At 38.2% G+C, this 21,900-nt stretch overlaps 1 protein-coding gene across 7 annotated transcripts in view; it reads right to left on the bottom strand.

Moving 5' to 3' along the window:
• The window catches only part of SRRM1 (serine and arginine repetitive matrix 1), a 32,617-nt gene that overhangs the window by 4,852 nt on the left and 5,865 nt on the right, over positions 1-21,900 (bottom strand). Inside the window, exons 5-16 of one of the 7 annotated variants that reach the window (XM_060016453.1) lie at positions 21,451-21,566; positions 19,948-20,061; positions 19,291-19,485; positions 18,882-19,001; positions 16,180-16,454; positions 11,002-11,082; positions 10,410-10,496; positions 8,966-9,110; positions 8,556-8,597; positions 4,852-4,962; positions 2,127-2,591; positions 1,353-1,548 (exon numbers count right to left, since the gene is read on the bottom strand). In XM_060016453.1, coding sequence (XP_059872436.1) covers positions 1,353-1,548; positions 2,127-2,591; positions 4,852-4,962; positions 8,556-8,597; positions 8,966-9,110; positions 10,410-10,496; positions 11,002-11,082; positions 16,180-16,454; positions 18,882-19,001; positions 19,291-19,485; positions 19,948-20,061; positions 21,451-21,566 — 1,947 coding nt within the window. Of the gene's footprint in view, positions 1-1,352; positions 1,549-2,126; positions 2,592-4,851; positions 4,963-8,555; positions 8,598-8,965; positions 9,111-10,409; positions 10,497-11,001; positions 11,083-16,179; positions 16,455-18,881; positions 19,002-19,290; positions 19,486-19,947; positions 20,152-21,450; positions 21,567-21,900 lie in introns of all 7 variants that reach the window. The other 6 variants (XM_060016408.1, XM_060016383.1, XM_060016390.1 and 3 more) reach the window with 6 other exon arrangements.

The following is a 21,900-nucleotide window of genomic DNA, read 5'->3' as shown; positions in this document are numbered from 1 at the left end:
CCCCAACTAACTTCACATTAAACCAGGCCTCCCAACCACAAGCTATGAATCAGGTCTCCAAGACTGGCCTGAGTCAGGGTCTACCTCCATATGTAAGGAAAAGCACCATGTGCAACAGGAAGAAAAGTCTCTGAACTCAACTAGACCTGATTTGAATTCTGGTTCCTGAACCTATTAAACTAGTTGACCTCAAATTGCCTGACGTGTTCTGAGGCCTTTTTGTCAACCCAAAATGGGTATAACAATCCTTGATAAAGCTGTTACAAAAGTTAAATGGGAATATCTGTAAATCACCCACAATACCAGCCTAACATGTAGGCTTTTAATAGCTATTATCCTAAATACAAGCGTGTATGAATGCCACATCTCTAATCACTGTCTGATCTATCTCTAGAATGTGGGTACATTGTTCTCCACCACATATATTCCAAATTTAAGCAAAGGGTTGGCTCTGCTATAATTGCATCTAGTCTATAATTTTTAAATCTCACATTTCTAAGCAATTACTTAAAATTCCTCAATCCAGTCAGTCTGCACAATAATTCAATCCTATTAAGATGGACATCCACCACTGATTTTATACAATACAGAAAGCTGCCATGATTAGATTAATGAATCACAAAGAAAACAGTTTAAGCTCTGATATTTTAATATCCCAATGATATTTAAGCTTGACAATGTAAAAACAAGAGTGTTATTCTTATCTATGTAGCTTGCCAAAGATCAGGCTATATGGGACAACAAAGTACTTTCCACTCCATCTAACATTTCACAAGTTGTGAGGTTCATTTTTTATTACAGAAATAATGTATTTACACTGTAGGAAAAAATAAGACCATTAAGATGTAAAGAAGAAAAATTAAGATCACGCATCATTCTCCTTCTAACATATAACCACCGTCGACATTTTGGTATGTTCTTGTGATAAAGTGTATTTTTTCTATATAAAAATGTAATCAGACTAATAGACATGATCTAAGATTGAAATTTTTATTGATTGTGACCATAACTATCCCAAAACCTGTCAAACACTAGAGAAAACAGCACAAACGCTAAACTATTTTTCTCCTAGATAACAGAATCAAGGGTAATTTTTTTGTTTTTCTAAATTGTCTACATAATCCAGTCTTCACCACCAAGATAACAGTATTAGACATATCACAAATTAGTGGATGTCTAGAGTACTAAGCATGGACTGTGATGCAAACACCACCACTTAACTTGTGCCTCCTTTTGAAGTCCATCTGAACCACAGAAAGTAATGCTCCTCTGAACTACAAAAGACAAAAAATTCTCTCCTTCCAAGTGACCACGTATAATTATAAAAGATGTCCAAAACAGGGCAGACATACCCTTGCCGGTGATGGGCTTGGTGTTGGGCTTTTAGCCTTTTTAACCGGTACCGCTGGTGACCAGTTGGTAGAGGGTGACTGAGACTGGACAGGGGATGGAGGTGCTGGGGGCTTTTTAGCTGCTGGCTCAGGAGATCCCGAGACAGATCGGGAAGATGAGACCCTCCTTACCGACTGAGGGCTTGGTGAGGCAGCTCTAGAAACAGAGGGAAAAAATAAAACATTTAATATCCAAAAGCACAGATCCTTCTTTCTTAAGAGAAAACAACCAACTACCATTATACAACCAGATAATGAACTTTAAGTATCTCACAGCACTTAGTCTGCTGGTTGATTATACTAACACTTATCAAATTTTTACCACCTAAGTCTCCTGGAGAGTAGTTCAAGCTCCACAATCCTCTATCCATTCTGTTAATGATTCTTCCTGTATGAAATTAGTAATGCCAGTTCCTATATTTAAGACTGCTTTTATCAGTCTTACATAGACATGCAAGAAATATCCTATGCATCACTTCAGAGCTAGGTTTGGAAACAGACTCAATAAGCCTGATATCCCTAAGAACCAAGTAAAATCCTACGGCATGTAGCTTATACCATGAGGAACTATCCTGAAAACAGAAAGGATCTACGAATAGGACCTAGAATTTGCCTTAAAGTTTGTATTCACAACTATTCTTTTCTGTGATTTCTCAGTTGGGGGGTGGGGGGCTTCCAAGCATAAAGAGCTATGCAAGTTAGTGTTCCTAACCAAAAAGGATAAAATATTTTTACTTTTTTATCTTTTTGGGTTCCGGAGTCCTGGAGACTCTCCTAATGGGCCTAGAACTTGGAGATGGGGACAGCCTTCTTTGGGGTGATGACGATGCTCCTCTTCGAACAGCTGGAGGACTTGAGGAGGTCTGAGGAGCTCGAGGCCGTGGTGAGGGCGAATGCCGTTTGTTTGGTTGTGGTGACCGGGCCTCCCGGGTAGATCGGCTCGGGGAAGACCCTTTCCTATGCTTTGATGACAACGAAGGCGAACGTCTCTTGGTGACTGGGGAGCTTCTTTGTTTGGGAGGTGGCGAATGGGAGACCCGACGCTTTGGTGGTGGAGACGGTGATGGCCTTCGTTTAGGAGGGGGAGGGGGTGAAGCCGTTCTTCTCTTTGGAGGTGGAGAAGGAGAATATCTCCTCTGTATTGGAGGAGAGTATCTTCTTGGGGAAGGTGAGCGACGACGTGGGGGAGGAGAAGGAGTCCTAGGAAAAATAAACGGTCCAACAGAGTAGAAACAGAATGCAAAGAAAACTATGTACTTATACAGCACCACACAGAGAGAGAATATTTCTAAGTGGAAATGTCATGTGTTTAAACTCATTTAAGGTAACAACAACAAAAAAATCACTTAGTAAATTCCTGTTTATCCTAGATGACTACAAATAGGTCATTGTGATTAATGGAGAAATTTAGTTTTCAGACTGAATTCAAATTTGTCAAAAGTCATTTAGCATGGGCTTCCCTGGTGGCGCAGTGGTTAGGAGTCCGCCTGCCGATGCAGGGGACATGGGTTCGTGCCCCGGTCTGGGAAGATCCCACATGCCGCAGAGCGGTTAGGCCCGTAAGCCATGGCCGCTGAGCCTGTGCGTCCGGAGCCTGTGCTCCGCAACAGGAGAGGCCACAACAGTGAGAGGCCCGCGTACCCCGCCCCCCCCCCCCCCACACACAAAGTCATTTAGCACAATCCATATAAAATCAACTTAGTATTTTTTTAGAAGAGAACCTGGCATTGCTCTAAGGAAACTGAAAATCCATTATCACTATGTAGCAACTAGATAACTACATTAGCAAGACTCTGTTGACCGTGTTCAACTTGAACTCAGGAAGTCTGTGCTTTAAAGAGCTCTCCTGTGTAGGGGGTACCCTCTCTAAACTGGTGTTTGGACTCTGAATTAATAATTAGCATTCACTTGCACAGCTTTAAAAGGCATCTCTACCCTGCCCCCACCAAGACAGACTTACATTTTTTGTGCGTCAAAATAGTATTCAATGGAAGTCTACTGCTAGGCAGAACGCATCCCTGTCAAAGTCTCAACTTGGCCTTCCTCTTAATGCTTAATCCCTACATAACCCTAACTTGCCTCTCAGGAATTAAACCTCAATAAAACATTTAGTTCCAATGGCCTGATTTTCTCCTGAAACATTCAGACCTTGAGCTCAAAATATTTTCCTGCCTAAAAATCAGCTTTGGGATAGGCCATACATTGGGCAACACCATAGAGTTTTCCATTTTGCCCTCATATTTAATAACTCTGAACCCCCATTTCCTCACCTGAAAAATGGGAATACCAAGCAAGATCATCTTGAGGAGACATGAAGTACATAAAACATCTACCACTTTACCTGCCACATAATGGCCATTCAGGAGTTGTAGCAGCAACTATACCGCTTGATAATGTGTTTGAGCAATGCTCTTAAAAATTTTTTTCCCCCTAACTTTTATTTTGAAATCATTTTTGATTTACAGAAGAGTTGCAAAATTAGTGGAGACTTTCCACTTACCATCCCATATAACTACAGAAAAATTACCAAAACTATGAAATTAACCTTGGTATTAACTAAAATACTAATGTCACCCCAGTTTTCTCTACTAATGTCCTTTTTCTGTTCCAGGTTCCAAAAATCAGGATCCTACATTGCATTTAGTTGTCACGTGTCCTTAGTTTCTGCCAATTTGTAACTGCTCCTCAGTCTCTCTCCCTCTCATGATTGACATTTTTTTGAAGAGTACTCATCAGTTACTTTGTAAAATGGCTTTCAATTTGGGTTTGTCTGACAGGGTCAACGCTCTGTGTCCAAAGATCCAGTATCCACAAATTCAACCAACCATGGATCGAAAATATTTGAAGAGAAAAAAAATTCAGAAAGTTCCAAAAAGCAAAACTTAACTCCCCACTATAAAGTTAATATTTTTTCCCTCTGTAATCACTAGTGATCCTGCCTTTTAATTTAACATCTTTATTGATATGTGGTTCACAAATCATAAAATTCACCCATTTGAAGTGTGCATTTCAATTGTTTTAGTATACAGTTGACCCTTGAACATGGGTTTGAACTCCATGGGTCCATTTATATGTGGATTTTTTTTTTAATACTTACTGCAGTACTACACAATCTGCTGTTGGCTGAATCTGCAGATACGGAGGGCCAACTGTAAAGTTATACTCAGATTTTCAACTGCGTGGAGGGTCGGTGCCCCTAACTCCTCTCCTTGCTCAAGGGTCAACTATATTCACAGTGTTCAACCATCATGACTCCCCATTCCCATCCCACCCTAGGCACCATTTATCTAATAACTCTCTATCTCTACAGAGTCATGTGTTCTGGACTTTTCATGTAACTGGGATTGTATACCATGTGGTATTTTGTAAACAGCTGTGCATGCCACTCGAATAAAATATTTCAATCACAAAGATTCAAAGTTGCTCCCTTTAGCTCCCACTAGCCTACGTGATAAAGTACCTGCGTCGTGGTGGTGGTGTGGGAGACCTGCGTCGACGAGGCGGAGGAGCAGGAGAAGGAGAACGTCGCCTTCTGGCAGGCGGTGGGGAGGGGCTTCTCCTCCGTCTACCACTAAACCAAAGAAGAATTATAGTTGATTCAGAGTCAGTAACATTTATAACTAAGTGATCAAGATGATTTAGTTTCAATCATTGTCAACCCAAAGTGCAGCAGCTTTCACTCTATCCCTCAAAGCAGTGTTTTTCAAACTACAGTGTAGTTAGTCAAGACCCTGGGTGAGAACCAGGATTTAAAAAAAAAAAAAAAAAAAGGCAAGAAAGAAAGGAAGAAAAGAAAAACAAAGTGCTTTAACTTGTGGTAAGAGTAAATTTTGTATTGTGAAATTTTTGTTTCTGTATATAAATATGCAGTCTGAGTCATGACATAAAACATTCTTAACATGACGCAAGGTGAAAAAAGTCTGAAAACACTGCCTTAGAGCATTGCTTTTTAACTAGAATGTACATCAGAAACAGCTTGGAAGCTTATTTGAAATTTGTGTTCACCAGGTTTGGGCTATGGTCTAGCCAGTATATGTTTAAAAAGGTTCTTCAAGTGATTTTTGATTCCTTGTTAGGAACAACTGTTCTAAAGCCTAGAAAAATACAATGTTCAAATACAGATATTTAAGGCCCGAAGTCTGGGTGTCACTGCTCCAAGTTCTTGATTTTTTAAAAAGTATGTTCCCACAGTTCAACAGTTGCAAACTATTAACTAAAAACACTACCCCAAAGACAAAGGACCAAGGCTGTCTGAGCACTAAAGCCACTGGGAGCAATGCGGTTAAAATATAGATAAGAATCACAGACCTTAATTCTGAGCAGTTAGGCATTTAACCAATTAACATAAAAAGCACACCTGAAAAATACAATTATAATCAACTGGACTAACTCATAGTAGTCTCCCAGCAGATATACTAAAATAAATACCAAGCCAGTTTGACATCTATTGGCCAAGTTTGTGTATACAAACAAGTCAAATAATATACAATTAACCCTTAAACAATGTGGGGGGCTTGGGCTTCTGCGCTGGCAGATTCAATCAACCGAGGATCGTGCAGTACTATAATATGCATTTATTGTAAAAAAAAAAAAAAAAACCATGTGCATGTAAGTGGAGTCACACAATTCAAACACATGTTGTTTAAGGGTCAACTGTAATTAGTTCTAAATTTCTTGCCCAGTACAGGATTGATGCTTCCTGTGAATCTGGAAGTATTTTCTAAAGTTTACTAGTTTTGATTCCCCATTAAAACTAAGGAGAGTTCATTAACAGAACAATGAAAATTCTGACATTCATTAGTAAATTTAATTTTTAATTTAAATTTGCTTATGCCCTGTGGGGACTAAGACCTCACTCTGAACAGATTTAAAATATAAACTACAGGACAGATAAGCTTCAGATGAAACATAGACACCAAATTATTAATTACAAGAAAGAACAGTAAAGGAGAAGCCACTTTACTAGCAAGGCTAATCTGAGAATTACAGAACCTAGAGAAACAGGGTGGACTACTGTTTCAACAGGTAATGAAGATTTCAAACGGGAAAAGACATTTGGGTTTTGACTCAAAAAAGAAAAACAAAGGTTTACACTCATAAACTCTGAGGCTGAGATGATACAAAGCAGAACTCCCAATGTGTTATCAGTAGGTGTAATAGCAAGAGAGGCTATTACTGTTGATTATGTGATTTCTCTTTTAAAATATTCTCATAAAAAAAATTTAACTCAGATTAGAATCTATTATAATACACTAATGACCTAAGATATTTATTCTGTGCCTCAGTTTCATTTGTAAAATGAAAGGCTTGGAATAACTAAAAGGTCCCTTCCAGTGATGACCTTCAATGTCCTGTTTCCATGTGAGAAAAAGCCAAAAAGAGAATAAGAATAAAACCATAACCTAAAAAAAAAAAACCAAACAAACCAAACTAGCATACTTAAAGGAACTACAAGAAAAATTTGATAATCACTTATAACTGGAATCTTGACACGCGATGGCTCTATGACCTAAAGGCTACAGTTTCTTACCTGAGCTGATATGGCATACATATCTGGGGTTTAAAAGAAGAGGAAGAAGTAGAAGAAGAAGGCTAAACATTTTCTAGTTACTGTGAATACTAGTGCCAACTCAAGCCTTCAACTGTGTATAGAAATTGTTGAGTACAGAGGTCTCCCCCCACCCAAACTGCACGAGAACCAGTTTCAATAAGCCTTAAAACATGAAGTAGCCCTCAGCCCTCGAGTATGTAGGAATACAAAAGTCTTATAAGGACAAAGACAGCTTGAGATCTCTGCAGTGACCTCTTCAGAATCACCTCACTTCACTAGTCAGGCTGGTAATGAAGACAAGAAATTATAGATGCAACAACTATCTTTTTATACTAAGTACGATCAATACACCATTCACTGTTAAGGAAAGAGTGTTCAATACCCAAAGACACATGTTTAGAAGCATGAAAAATGCTGCATTTTTCAATCTTTAAACTTTATATATGAAATATTCAAAGCCAGGCTGTATTTCCCTTCTTAAAAATAAATACTGAAGTGTGATCCCAAACAATTCTTTCTCCATCTCCAAATCCTAGAGACTTGATGGCAATCTCTAACATCATTATCCATAACCGGCGGGGGGGCGGGCGGGGCAGAATCTTACCACTAACCTGATTTTGTAAAGCAATTTTTTAGCTGCTGTACTAGCAATTTTACAGAAACCTGGAGTAATCACAGTTGGGAACAGAATACCTTTGTACCTAAATTTTTTTTAAGGTTTCTATTTTTTCTTGTCAAGTAAGTTACTTCCACAGCGCAAACACACCGTTTTGCTCCATCATATACACTGCCAACTGGTTCCAAAGAACCTTTCCAAGAAAACACTCTTATTAATCAGTGAGACTACTTAAAACAACACAGCTTCAAAAACTGATCTATAAAAAGAACAATGTGAACATTTCAGGAAGGATAGTTAGAAATTTAGTGACAGCAAAGACCTCAGAAAGCAGAAGACTAGCAAAGACAGTACAATGTCATGGTGAAATGGTATAGTCAATGGCACAGGTCTAAGATCTGGTTTTGTCACTCTGTAACCCTAAGAAACTCACTTACTACTTCTGAGCCCCTGTTTTCTCACTTATGAGATACGCCTGAATTAGAGATTTCTATGTATCACCTGGCTCTAAAATATTATGGCCTTAGGGTCACAAAGACCCTGATGACCAAACAGGTTCCAAAAGGATATGCAACTTACCTTTCTACTGTAGGAAACACTGAACAGGGCCAAAGCCTCACAGTCATTTTTTAATCTTTTAAATGTTTCTCCCATGTTTTTCTTGCCTTCCCTATAGTCACCACAAAGTCTGTTCCCACTAAATCTAAGGAACTATTACTACTGTCCTATCTCTTGGAAAGACCTCAAAAAACAGAAGACTAACAAATACACTGTAAGTGCACAAAACTCTAAATCCAAATGATGCTCTAAAATGAACACTGTGTATGTTTTTATCATTATTTTGATGTGTAAGAAAATATAATCAAACCAAAACAATTGAGGAACTTCTCCACAGTCATACCCTGTAAACGTCAGAATGGGATGTTACCTAAACAGTAAATTAAGTCACTCAAACTTTGACATGTAATCCTAATTTACAAAATAGCATCTAACCAACCTTTTATTCACTGGCGATTGCCATCGCTTTCCCATCTGCATCCTGAGAGCAGTGGAAAAAAACAAATGTCAAGAATTCCATTCACCAAATTAATTACTTCAATGGAGTTAAGTATCACTAATGGAGATATATTTTTTTAGATATTCAAACATGGTCAGGAGTTAATGCTATGATTTAACTGGTCTATTCTAGTCATGCACACGTTTGACATACTGGTACAAAACTTACTAAGTTCTCATTAAATAGTAATGACCACGGAACAAAGAAAACCCAAATACCCCCCAAATCTGACCATCTCCTACTGTGAGTTCTTGAAAGCAAGGAGTTAAGCAAATTCTAAATAAGCCCACAGCCCATCCCTTAAGTTATGAAGTTTTATCACAACTACAGAACACCACTGAAGACATTACCGAGGGGAAGTCTCTTTCTGGCGCTTTCGAGGTGATGGAGAGGCACTCCGGGAAGGGGAATGTCTCCGCCGCCTGCCTACCTCACCATTCTTCACATGGGACCTTTTGGGTCGCTCATCTTCTGAGGAAGAGGAGGAGCCAGAATCTATAATTACACAATAAACAAAAATTTACATCAGGTCTATGCTTAAGAGTCTATCTACGTTTTTGGAATCTAAGCAGATGGAGTGTCCAAATTAGCAAATCAAGTCCACTAATATAAGCAAGCACATATACAGCCATCAGTTCTGAAAAAAGGTAATATCGATATGTGCTTAATGACTTGAAAGTCAAGCATACATAAATATACGTTATTATATAATCACGTTATACAAATCATTTCCACAGAACAATCCAACAAGACAGTGTCCCTTATAAATCTAGTGATCTTCCAGATAACTAAGTAAAGCTTAAAAAGCATCTCAAGCATTATTTAATTCTTGTTACTCTATGTACTTTTAAGGCTACTGAAAGTCTTACTAGCATTTGAATAATTTACTTCATATCCCTATTATTTATCAAACAAACAAAATGTATGTGACATTTTCTACAGGCCTGGTAACAGTCAAGAACTGCAAAGAGAAACACTTCATTTGTACATGGTTTCCTTAACTTAAAATAACTAACAAGTCCCAAATACCAAAAAATATCCAAAACTTACATGCATTTTCAAACACTTCCATGATTAACCTCATCTTAAAGAGTTGCAAAAGCTGTATGGCTTTTAACTGACTTAATGTCCCTGTGGGATGCTTTGGTTTCCATTTTTATAAATGAAAAGCAAAGGTAGTGCCTAGACTCAGTCACAAATACCAACTAAGCGAATAAAACCAGGATATCTGGTTTAAAAATCAGGTTTCTGCGTACGTACTTTTTAATTCAGAAGTTCCCCTCCTAATTACTATTTTACAGATATACTCACATAAGCACAAACACACAAAAAAACTAGAAATAACCTAAATGTCCAAATAGGCGAGTGGCTCAACAGATGACAGCATATTATCAAAATTTTAAAAATGCTGCAGCTGGTAAATAAATGAGGTAGATCCTTAAGAATTAACAGGGCAAGATGTCTAGCTATAGTAGGTTAAATAGGCAGGCAATATAATCTACAGTTTGAGCCTGTAGGATTTTTTTTTTTTAAACCACAGATACTTATACATGCACAGAAAATTTCTGAATAAAAGCTTTGGGGAGTAAGACAGGGTTGAGGAAAGAAATATACTTTTCCAATTTCTATTCCTGTTTTAACTATTGTACTAACACTTCCTCCTAACATATTTATACACAGGCACAAAAATATTTCTCCTAAGTATTGATACATTCACTACACTTTCGGATATTTTTATCTTAAGTATTTTTATTAGGATATGCAGAAAGAAAAAAATGTAACCAGTGTCCATACCAGAGGAAGACTGCTGGTTCTGTCGTCTGTATTGGCGTCTCTGCTGCACAGAATCTGCTGCAGCCATTTTGCCACCTTTATCTTCTTCTGAAAGATGGATGCATTTAGAAAGTGTTTCTTTAGTCATGCATACAGAAAATGTAACATATTTGAATTGGGAAATGGTCTCCTAAACCTTTATCTGGTTGGGTCAAGCAATACAGCTACTCTTTTTTAATAAAGGAGGAGCTTAAAATGCCAATTTAAATGCTAACTTAGACTATCTTCACTAAATATAATAAAAATAAACTTATTTAGGCATTTGTGACAGTTCGGTCTGCATGCCAAGCACTTTATAAACATTATTTCAGTTAACAACCAAAGACCTAAAGGATGGTACTGTTATCTGCATTTCAGAGATGAAAAAAAAAAAAAGTAGAGGCTCAGATAAATTATTAAAACAAACAAAAAGTAGTTAGTGGAGCTGGGGATTCAAACAGGCTGGTATGACTTCAAAGTCCTAGCTCTTAACCATTAAGCCATATCGTATAATTAATCTTTAACCAGAATCTAATTCAGCTTAAAAAAACCAAAACAAACAAAAAACACTTACCTGATTCAGATAACTCTACTTTTCTAGGCTTGGGTGCTGGTGAAGGGGACTCTCTTTTCTCAGTACCTTTATGTTTTGTCACTAAAAATAAGGGGAAGAAAAACCCCACTTACATACATACAAAAACAAAACAAAAAGCAACACATCTTCTTAACAGTACAAAAAGAAGTGTAACTATTCTCATAAATAATTTACTGACAATTAAAAAGTTCCTATAAGCCCCTGTTATCATTACCTGAAGCAGAAGCAAGAATTTGTAAATGTTTGGTGAAAAGCCTCAGAAAGTTCTACAATGATTTTCCAATTTTCAAACTTTCAGATTCTCCCAAGAGAAACTTTAAGAGAAATTGGGAGCTGCTGTTTCTGAGTAGAACAAGCTCTATGCTAATGCATAACATTCAGCTCAGTAAAGTAAACCTCTGTGTGCTACCCTACAACCTAAAACACACACTCTTAACTACGAAGACCTCATTAACATAAGACCTTTTAAGCACCCCCTACAGGTTGGTCCAGAAAAGTAATGAAGATGATAAATGATAAATGATAAATGACATAAGATCTGATGAAATTTTCAGAGAAAAGTATCTGGTCTGGAGAAGAGGAACAAATTAGTCACCTAAGAGGCTGAAGGCTTTTGATGTAGAGTATAACCTTCACAATAGCATGAGGGACTTAAACTACCTGTAAAAAAGTAGACCTTCACAATGGTAAAAATATTAAATGCTAAGGCTAGAGGATCCTTTCCAAAGATTTAAAAAAATTTAAAAAATAAAAAATAAATAACCTCAACTGAAGTCATGCGGGTAATTGAAATGGACTAGGATCTGAACCCAAGACACTATTTCTATACCTATGGCACAGGCGTTAATTTCTAACAATTGCTATCTCTGTCCACATTATCCATCCCATTGCTTCAACTAATGTCAAAAGTATATACACATGGGCTTCCCTGGTGGTGCAGTGGTTGAGAGTCCGCCTGCCGATGCAGGGGACACGGGTTCGTGCCCCGGTCCAGGAGGATCCCACATGCCGCGGAGTGGCTGGGCCCGTGAGCCATGGCCGCTGAGCCTGCGCATCCGGAGCCTGTGCTCCGCAACGGGAGAGGCCACAACAGTGAGAGGCCCACGTACCACACACACACACAAAAAAGTATATACACAGATAATCATTAATCTTACCCTACATTAACCTGAAACATTATTTGAGACCATTCCTCTAAGAACTAGACTTGAAAACAATATGATCCCCTCAGTACCCTTACACCTGTTTCTGTTTAATTAACGCAATTAACATGGAATGTTTAACCTAGAATTTAGATACATTTCATTTAACAGATGCTCATTCAGAATACTGTAAAGACTTATTCTAAGGGGCAGTAATTTAGCAATCTAATCATTTTTGCTGAAGTAATCCAACTGAAGAATTTACCACTATACTTTTAAAATACCAGCATTTTATTAATTCTACCTAATAAGCCTTTTGGACAAATCACTGGATTGGGTAAAAAATCCAGTGACTAGTTAATCTAGTGATTATCTAATTATCATGAAATATAGTAGCAAGACTGCATTTAAAACTTGTATTTTAGGGCTTCCCTGGTGGCGCAGTGCTTAAGAATCCACCTGCCAATGCAGGGGACACAGGTTCGAGCCCTGGTCCAGGAAGATCCCACATGCCACGGATCAACTAAGCCCGTGCGCCACAACTACTGAGCCTGTGCTCTAGAGCCTGTGAGCCAGAACTACTGAAGCCCGCACGCCTAGAGCCCATGGTCTGCAATGAGAAACCACCGCAATGAAGAGTAGCCCCTGCTCGCCGCCAACTAGAGAAAAGCCTGCGCGCACCAACGAAGACCCAATGCAGCCAAAAAAAACCAACCAAACAAAAAAACTTGTATTTTAAGAAATTCAAAGACATGAAATAGAAATGCCTTTAAATTTTAAGGATTCAAAGCTATTTTTGGGGTCAGTATTCTTCATTTTTAAGTGTCAGTTAATCTTCAATTCTTGAAAAAATATTATAGGCATCTAGTCATAAACCCAAACGTCAAAGTACCACCTTAGAGAACTGGATGTTTGGATGCCGGAATGCATTTTCCTCTGAGAAACATTACAAATGTGGTTATGTTTGCTATATAGTGGTCAAATACCTATTTTGTAAATAATACAATTGAACTACAACATTACATTTTTTCCCCACAGAAACTTGTATTTGGAGTTTTATCCTGATCTAATCTCTCAATAATGGCTTGGGTACAAGTCTTAAGTCATTGTTGATATAATCAGCATTAAACAAGTATCCATTATATACCCCCTACTCTGGTTTAATAAGACTGACTGAATCATAGCATTATTAATATCATACATGTTTCATCAATGTTTGCTTATCTAGATAAAATTTTCACAACTTATTTTTATTAAAAATTTTATTTTTATGTTAATGTTGTTTCATTTTTAGTATTTAAGGGGCAAAATCATTCTAAAATGACGTCTGAAATCTCCCAAGTCAATTGAAAAACCAGAATTTTAAATTTACTTCAATAGTCCTATTAATCATTAACCTTGCAGACTTGCTCAAAAGATCACTTGTAAAGATAAGTCACTCTGTGACCAAAATTAGTAAAATAATCCGTAAGTATCTACAGAGCACATTCATATGGTTATGCTGATCTAACTCAAAATTATTACCACCACCATATGTATAGCTCCCCTGTAAACATACTTCATTAAATATTCCACTGATTTCAAAGCACTATTTTATGTACTAAGATAATGCCAATTTAACTCTGACATGCCATCGATTACAAAATGCGTCCTGAGGACTCTTTCAGATGAGAACGTATATTATGCTCCAAATAATTTACCTCTAATTCTCCAAAATACTTTTCCTGCCTCCCTCCCACTCCATGCACCCACTATTAACAGCAGAACCTTAAAGCCCTGATTGATGACTACCCCACGAAACACAAAAGAAAACTCTATCACACTTCAATGCTATCAATGCTTTTATTAGCAATGGAGACTGCAAGAAAGGAATTTCTGAAATCATACTACCCGGTACAGAAGCTGAAAAACTTTACCCTGCCTTCTATTTCCCTCCTTTAGCAATCAAAACAGGCATGTGGGGGTAGGAAAGTTGGGAAAGTGTACATTTCTGAACTGGGAATGAGAACCCAAATTCTAGTCCTGGATGGCTGACCTTGACCAATTCACTTAACCTGAGAACCTATGACAACCTCTGAAGTCTTTCCTAGCTCTGAAATTTCATCACAGAGGGTTGGGATTGTTTTACTATAAAAAGCTATTTATCTCCAAGTAGTTACAACCAATATTCAGCCTCAGTGGACAAAAGGCAGGCTCTCACTACACTACCCACAGTCAATCTCTTTGGCTGGGTTTTGTTTGGACATGGAAGACCTGTCCCATAAGCCACAGGAACGTTACTGGCCCTTTGTCTTCCACCTTGACTTCTCTCCTATGTACATATCCACTGTGACTTGTTTCCAGGAAAGCAGCAGCCCATTCTTCCCGACAACATATCAAGACACAAGAGGTTGGTATCTGTGCAGACCCTAACAAAGGTTAACAAGTAATTCTTAACAATCAACCTATTTAACAAGGATTCAGTCCTCTGCTCAGGTACTTTTATTACCCTTTGGCTATGTGATGTAAACAGAAAAATCATAATCTGATGAGTTTTTGCAAAGTAACAGATGGGAACATTCAAACTATTATTTTCCTAGAGAACTTTCTGGCTCCAGACAAAGGAAAGAAGTATTCAGAAGTGCAAAAACTTCACAGGAAAAGAAAAAATAGGTTAGGACAACAGGCATCAGATGTGGACACGGTGACTGGAAACTATTTTGAACAAAAAGTAATACGAGACATGATATTATGAAAATAAGTGATCGTAAGACAACCCTCCCATACTTGTGTCTGAACCTGTAAGACCTAAAGGTTTCTCTATTATTATCCAGTTGCCTAAGTCTAAAGAGCCAATTCAACAAAAATGACCACATAATATTTATGTTATCAGCAAATTAACCTGTTAAGGTTCAGAAAATAATTTGTACATTACTCTTTACAAATTACCATCATCTGTCAGTTCCCCCCTCACTCTGATAGCTTGTCTATACCTCACAGTAACAGATCAAAAAAGCAAAATTTGCCTTTCTAGAACTGCCACACTGCAAGGTTGTGGGGCCAGTGGGTGGTGGTAGGGTGGACACAAATGAAGCAGCAGGGTGCTGATTAGAAATCCTGCTCTCACCAACTTCATAAAAACATAGTCAAGATTTTGCCTGAAGTATCCCTGATTTCTTCATTTATAATCTGAAAATTTAAATGTGATCAGAGCAACCCCAGTATATATTAATCTACAGAATGCTCCTTAACATCCAATTACTATAACAGTTCTTTTAAGATCTCCCCTCCCCCACTACTCACTTATCACACTGTGTATATCATTCCAGTCCTAAGCACCAAAGGCCCAATTCAAATGGATACCATAGTTTTTCTCCGTGTATATTTAATGCTAAAGAAACAAACCCCAATGGACCACAACCTTCACTCAGACTAACATGGCATTCTACTTGCCTGGCAGGATCACAGATCATAAATTCCTCAGAAATCAATCTGCAGAATAAAGCAAGGACAATACTCAGAAGAACCCTGCCTAGGGCCTAAATTAAAAAAACAAATCAGCTTTTAGGAGGACACCACGTCCCTCCCTAGGAAGTACAATGTGGCCAAGAAAGAAAGAAAACAGAATATGAAGTCCTCAAAAAAGATATCAAACAAAAAATCTGCAGAGTAAAAAAAAAAAGTTAACCGGTGTCATAGTAATAAAAAGATCCCTTACCATGACAACACAAACTTCGGTAAGCTACCCCAACTCAAACAGCCCACGGCTGGTTAACAGTACACTTCACCTACTCAGTGCCAGAGGGTACTGCTAAAAACAAAACACTTTTACATGTAAACTCCATTTCAACAAACAACAAGAACTTAAAGCAGGAAAGAAAAGGTGAGCTTCTAAGCAAATTTATAAAAAACATGACATACAATTATTACCCAGCAACTTCATACTTTGAAGGGAGTAGGGGACAGCAACAACTGACTAGCTATTTTGTGGCCAAATGAAGAAAGAACATGTTGTTTTTATGTGCTTGATTTTTACCTTTACCTGAAGTTCTCCCTGGAGAGACAGAAACACGACTTTTCCTCGTACGGTTTGACTGCTGGGGTGTCGGGGAATGACGAGTTTTTGGTGGTGGAGTTGCCGGAGGTGATGGCCTGTGCCTTCGCCTCGGAGGACTTGCTGAAGGAGATAACCTACGAGTTTTTCGAGGGGGGCTGGATGTCCTCTTTGGAGGCTTCTTTGGCGGTGACCGGGAACGAGATGAAGAAGAGGACGAGCTACTCCCGGACAAGGATGCCGATGAACGCCTTCTTCTGTGGAATAAAGTACTCATGTTCATTAACTGCATACTTACAGAAAATGACCTTACAGGCATGTACAGTTTACACAACAATACAGCTATTTTTATCCAACTTTTGAGTTTATGTAGCTAAGCACACAAATGAGGTTTTTTTTTAATGTGAAACAAAACCATAACCTAGGACAGGAAACAGCTAGTTCTGAGACCAACTAAATAACTTATTCTGATAAATGCTTCTGAGTTGTCTTTCCGGTAGTTATAAAATATGTCAAGTGCTATAAGAGAATAACTAACCAGTCTCTTCCCTCCTTAGGAATAATATGAGTGTTTTGGAGTTTGCATACAAAATTTGGGTGGCAAAGTATTTTTTTCATTTAATAACACAATGTCATGCAACCTTTATGTTGCATTTTTTAAAAAAACGTGCAAGATTAGGAATTCATTTAGCTACATAAACTTAGAAGCAGGGGACTCTCGAATTCTGCGGCAAAATTTGTGGTAAGTTCTGTTGCAATTATGTGTACCTGCAGAATTCACCTTTGGCGGAAGAATTCCTGAGAACCTGAAAAAAAGAAACCCTACCTTAAGTGTGAGATAAAAACTGGCTGAAAGGGAATCTTACACAATCTGCAAATTATCTTGACTGTTAAATGGCTCAGTAAGCAATTAAAACAGGCTGCTTGCAAAACTCCAATATAAGAAGTAGCTGTTTCCACTGATCTTATGCTAGAAAGCACCAGTATTACTTTTTCTCCAAAGGAGAAACAATGAATTTTAGAAAAGTGTGATGCCTAAATTGACTGACCATTTACATCTTCAGTCTCAGTTATCGGTAGTAACATCAATTCCGTAATTTTTAGTATTAGTTATAAAAAATGGTTCAATATACCTTGACAAGCCCTCCCCAAAGAAAAATATCTTGTTTGTTTTTGCTTTATTTTGGCCACACCACGTGGCTTGTGGGATCTCAGTTCCCCACCAGGGACAGAACCCGGGCCACAGCAATGAAAGCGCCAAATCCTAACCACTAGACCACCAGGGAATTCCCGAAAAGTATCTTTTTTAAAAATATGGGACCCTAGGGGCTTCCCTGGTGGCGCAGTGGTTGGCGGTCTGCCTGCCGATGCGGGGGACGCGGGTTCGTGCCCTGGTCCGGGAGGATCCCGCGTGTTGCGGAGCGGCTGGGCCCATGGGCCGTGGCAGCTGAGCCTGCGTGTCCGGAGCCTGTGCTCCACAGTGGGAAGGGCCGCGGCGGTGAGAGGCCCGCGTTCCGCAAAAAAAAAAAAAAAAAAGGGACTCTGAAAAACCTCAGACTGCAGAAACAAAATTACGGACCTTACTGCTTCCCCTCTTTTATTTCCAAGTTGATTTGGTTCCTTGAAAATACCTTATAGACTCAAAACACAAAAAAATTCTATCCTAAGTATAATCTGAAGCACAACCACTAGTTCCTTCAAAAAAACACGTGAAATGCATCATAAAGAACGCACAGGGGCTTCCCTGGTGGCGCAGTGGTTGAGAGTCCGCCTGCCAACGCAGGGGACACGGGTTCGTGCCCCGGTCCAGGAGGATCCCACATGCCGCGGAGCGGCTGGGCCCGTGAGCCACGGCCGCTAAGCCTGCGCGTCCGGAGCCTGTGCTCCGCAACGGGAGAGGCCACAACAGTGAGAGGCCCGCGTACCGCAAAAAAAAAAAAAGAACGCACAAAACTCTGCTACCAGTGCACCATGCCTCCACTTAGGGCAGGTGTAGCAACAGTCTTTTTGTTAAAAGTTATAGATCCTAACATTTTACCTTATGCTAATTTAAAAATGATTTTTAAAAAAGAACACTGGTATTGACAGTGACTTTTATGCCCAGTCTCTTCAAAAATAGATACCAAACTGCTAATAACGGTTAAATCTATGGAATGGGATTGTGGGTAATTTTCAATTCATCTCATTTCTGTTTGAATTGTTTACAATAAGTACTCTTCTTTAATGTGAAAAAGACACATTAAGAAAGGTATAACGCAAATGGGTTATTTTAATACTGGCAAAGCACTTTACTGGCTCTGTAGCCATCTATATTCAGAAACTAGTGGTAATTAAAAGCCAAAGGGAGAAGGTGGCTAATTCCCTTACTTGATAGGATTTCTTGGTAGGGTCTGAAGTGGTAAAGATTATTAACACAAATAACTGGTAAGATTAACACAAATTCACCAATAATTTGTTTTTTATTTTCCAACACTAGACTAGTGTTATCACTGCACAAATAACAGCATTACATCTCAAATGAGGTATCTCTTATTAAGACATTACCTATTATTACTCATGAGTTCTTTTTTTCCAGGGGAGCACTAATTCAAAGATTAGCCTAAAACAAACATGGTGTACTTTTGTACAGCTGACAATTTCAAACTGAAAGAAACCAAAAAAACAAAAAATCCCAAAACTCTCACCGTCTCACTGGAGATCTACTCCTTCTGTGCCTTGGTGGAGGCGGCATTCGTCTCGGTGGAGTTCTTCTTCGAGGAGATGGCCGTCTTCTTGGGCTTGGCCGCCTTCTAGGTGAGTATGATCTGCCATAACAGAATTAGAATCTGAGTAAATCATGAGCAAGGAATGAATTCCTTAAAATAGTTTTCTCAACAGCTACATTTAAAAAATGGATTTCAAGGGACACAATTTTCTACTTGTGTAGAGATTTTTAATGGAACCTAGAAAGTGTCCCTAAATTGTTGCTGGAAATCCAAAGCGTAACATTTGTGCTAAATGTTTTCCACAGCTTTGATATAATTTACCTAATTCTACCTAGGAGAGTAGCACATAAAATCTAAGATCTATGCAGATCTTAAAGCCACTACTCACCTTGATCGGGATCTATGGCGCCTTCTCGGTCGAGTATGAGAAGGAGAGCGAGAACGTGTCCGGGATCTTGACTTGGAACGCGACCGAGATCTTGGTCGGGTCTTCTCCTTTTCCTTTTCCTTTTTGGAGTTTTTCTCCGGAGAAGGTTCTTTAGGCTCTGGTACTGGTTCAGGCTTGGGAACTTTCAGGATGTCACTGTGTGGGGGGAGAAAAAGCTTATTTTGTGCCTTTTCTATTCAGACTCCTAAGTCTTAATACAGTAATATAAAAAAGCTGTTTCTTTAAAAAGTTTTCAAAATCCATGAAGACATCTAGAAAGATATATACACATCAGTGAAATCCAGTGAACTAACAATTCTAATCACATACATTTTTTTAAAAGTGCAAAGCTGTCCACAATAGTGGGGGAAAAAAGGGCAAGTTACAGTATATAAAATATCTGAAGCAACACAACCAACAGATAGCAGTGGTCACCTTTGGGTCACCTTACTTATACTCCCCTATACAATCTGAATTTCTTTTCAACAAGCCAACTTTATAATTTAAAAAATCTACAAGTAAAACAAGTATTTTTTTTAACACACAGGTATCATATTTACGGTCACTTAATAACAGCCTAAAATTGTGATATTTATAAATGAATTTTTATGTACTTGCCTAGTAGAAGTGGCCTCTTGTACTGAAGGTTCTTTTACTTTCACTGATGGCTCTGGGAGCTCTGGAGTTTTTTCCTTCTTCTCTGGAGCAGGGGAAGGACTCCGGCTCTTGGTTCTGTGACGGGGAGATCGAGAATGACTGCGCTTTCTCTCTCTCCTGACAGGGGAAGATCGTCTTCTAGGGGAAGGAGATCTGGATTTGCGTCTAGGATGAAAGCAATTTTTTTTCAGGTTTTTTGAATAACGTGGACTGGGGAAGACGGTCAAAAGGAGAAGTGAGATTAATCTTTTTAACTACACTATTATTGTTTATATCTGAGAAGTTCCTTATGGAAATAAGATATCCTATCACACTTACTTAATAGGGAAAGGGCCAAGACAAAACCAGAAAAACAAGCAAATGAAGGATAACAACATTCTCCAGTATACCAGTTATAACAGAGGAACACATTGACGTAGGACTCTAAATTTAGGTTCTCAATCATTCCCAGAGATGAGAAGACCAAAGAACAACTTTTCAGAGGAAGCAGATGCATAAAAGGAAGGAAATATATAATAATAAGTCAAACCTTAAAAAAACAGAGTTTAGGTGCAGACAGATCCCACCAGAGTTCATCAGGTAGAGTCTAGGTATTCCAGAAAAAATGACTAGTGCAATTAAAGCAAAATGTTCTTCAGAAGAGGATAAATATATCAAACTTGCGTAAGATAGCTTTTTTGGAAGAGAAGCTCCCTTTCCATTTCAATAATAGTTTCCCTAACCTGAAGTAAAACAGTAGACCTGGTTCATCAACAAACAGTTATCATTATGATTTGTGCATAACTCTAGAAATACTGCTTCCCTCATAAGCAGCTTTTAATATCAAGTATATAAATAAAGGGGACAAAAATATTACCTCCTCTCTTTACTAATTCCAGCATATTTATGAAGAAATTAGCAGAACCCTAAAAATGAAAAGCCTAATGGAATTCTCACCACTCACCACAAATATAAAGCTGAACTGTGGAGCTGAAAATGGGAACCTAACCACAGTCTCAATGGAAGGAAGAAGAAAGCAAATATCTGTTTTGGGTTCAGCACAACCATCTAAGAAACGCAGAACAGGGAATTAGGTAAGTACAATAGGAAGGGCTAGTGGGTACAGATTTCTAATTAAAAAAATAAAGAAAAAAAAATCGGAGTAAATTAAAATAATAACTCAAAATAATTTAAACTAAAGCAATATGAAAGATAAGTCTAGATTTTGATTTAGGAATTAGGGGGTTGACTAATTCACCAAGATTTTAGAGATAATTATTATAGTCAAAAGATGATCTCTCTCAAAAAAAAGATGAAATATTTTAGTCCAGAGTCAAGCCATAGCTCACCATGAAAACTGTATGATGGAAGAAATTCTCTAAATAGTGCTGTTAGCTTCCTTTTTAACTGTGTAACTTTCTGGACACAAAATACTTTAATACCTAACGTACTCATAAAATATTAGGTATGCAGATTGTACTGTACCTTCTTGGGCTTCGAGACCGCTCCCTCTTTTCTCTGCTGCTTTCTTTTTCTTCCTTATCCCTCTTATCCTTGTCTTCATCTTGCTTTTTCATAGATGCCAACTTTTCTTGTTCAATCTGTAAAGATCAGGTTTTCAAAGTAAACAGTTGAACATTTGAGATCAACAAGCAAATTGAAGACTACACCTGATAAACACCAATGTTAAATATAACTGTCATTTCATCAGCCCCTGGTTTTCAGCAAGACTGTTCTTTCTTCATCCATACTACACACTTTAAGATTGGTACTGAATACTTGCTGAAAATTAATCCCTAACAGATGAACTAAAAAAAAAGTGGCTGTTTTCAAGCTTACTTTAAAAAAAAAAAATCACATTTATCTTTTGTGATTTAACAGGTATTGCCTATATGAACAGCTTGTGCTTACCTTTTACACTGTTATTAAAGTTCA

This window comes from Delphinus delphis, chromosome 1, assembly GCF_949987515.2.
Source record: "Delphinus delphis chromosome 1, mDelDel1.2, whole genome shotgun sequence".
Taxonomy (NCBI): domain Eukaryota; kingdom Metazoa; phylum Chordata; class Mammalia; order Artiodactyla; family Delphinidae; genus Delphinus; species Delphinus delphis.
Note: the sequence above shows the minus strand (reverse complement) of the source record. Positions and strands in the feature narration are given on the sequence as shown.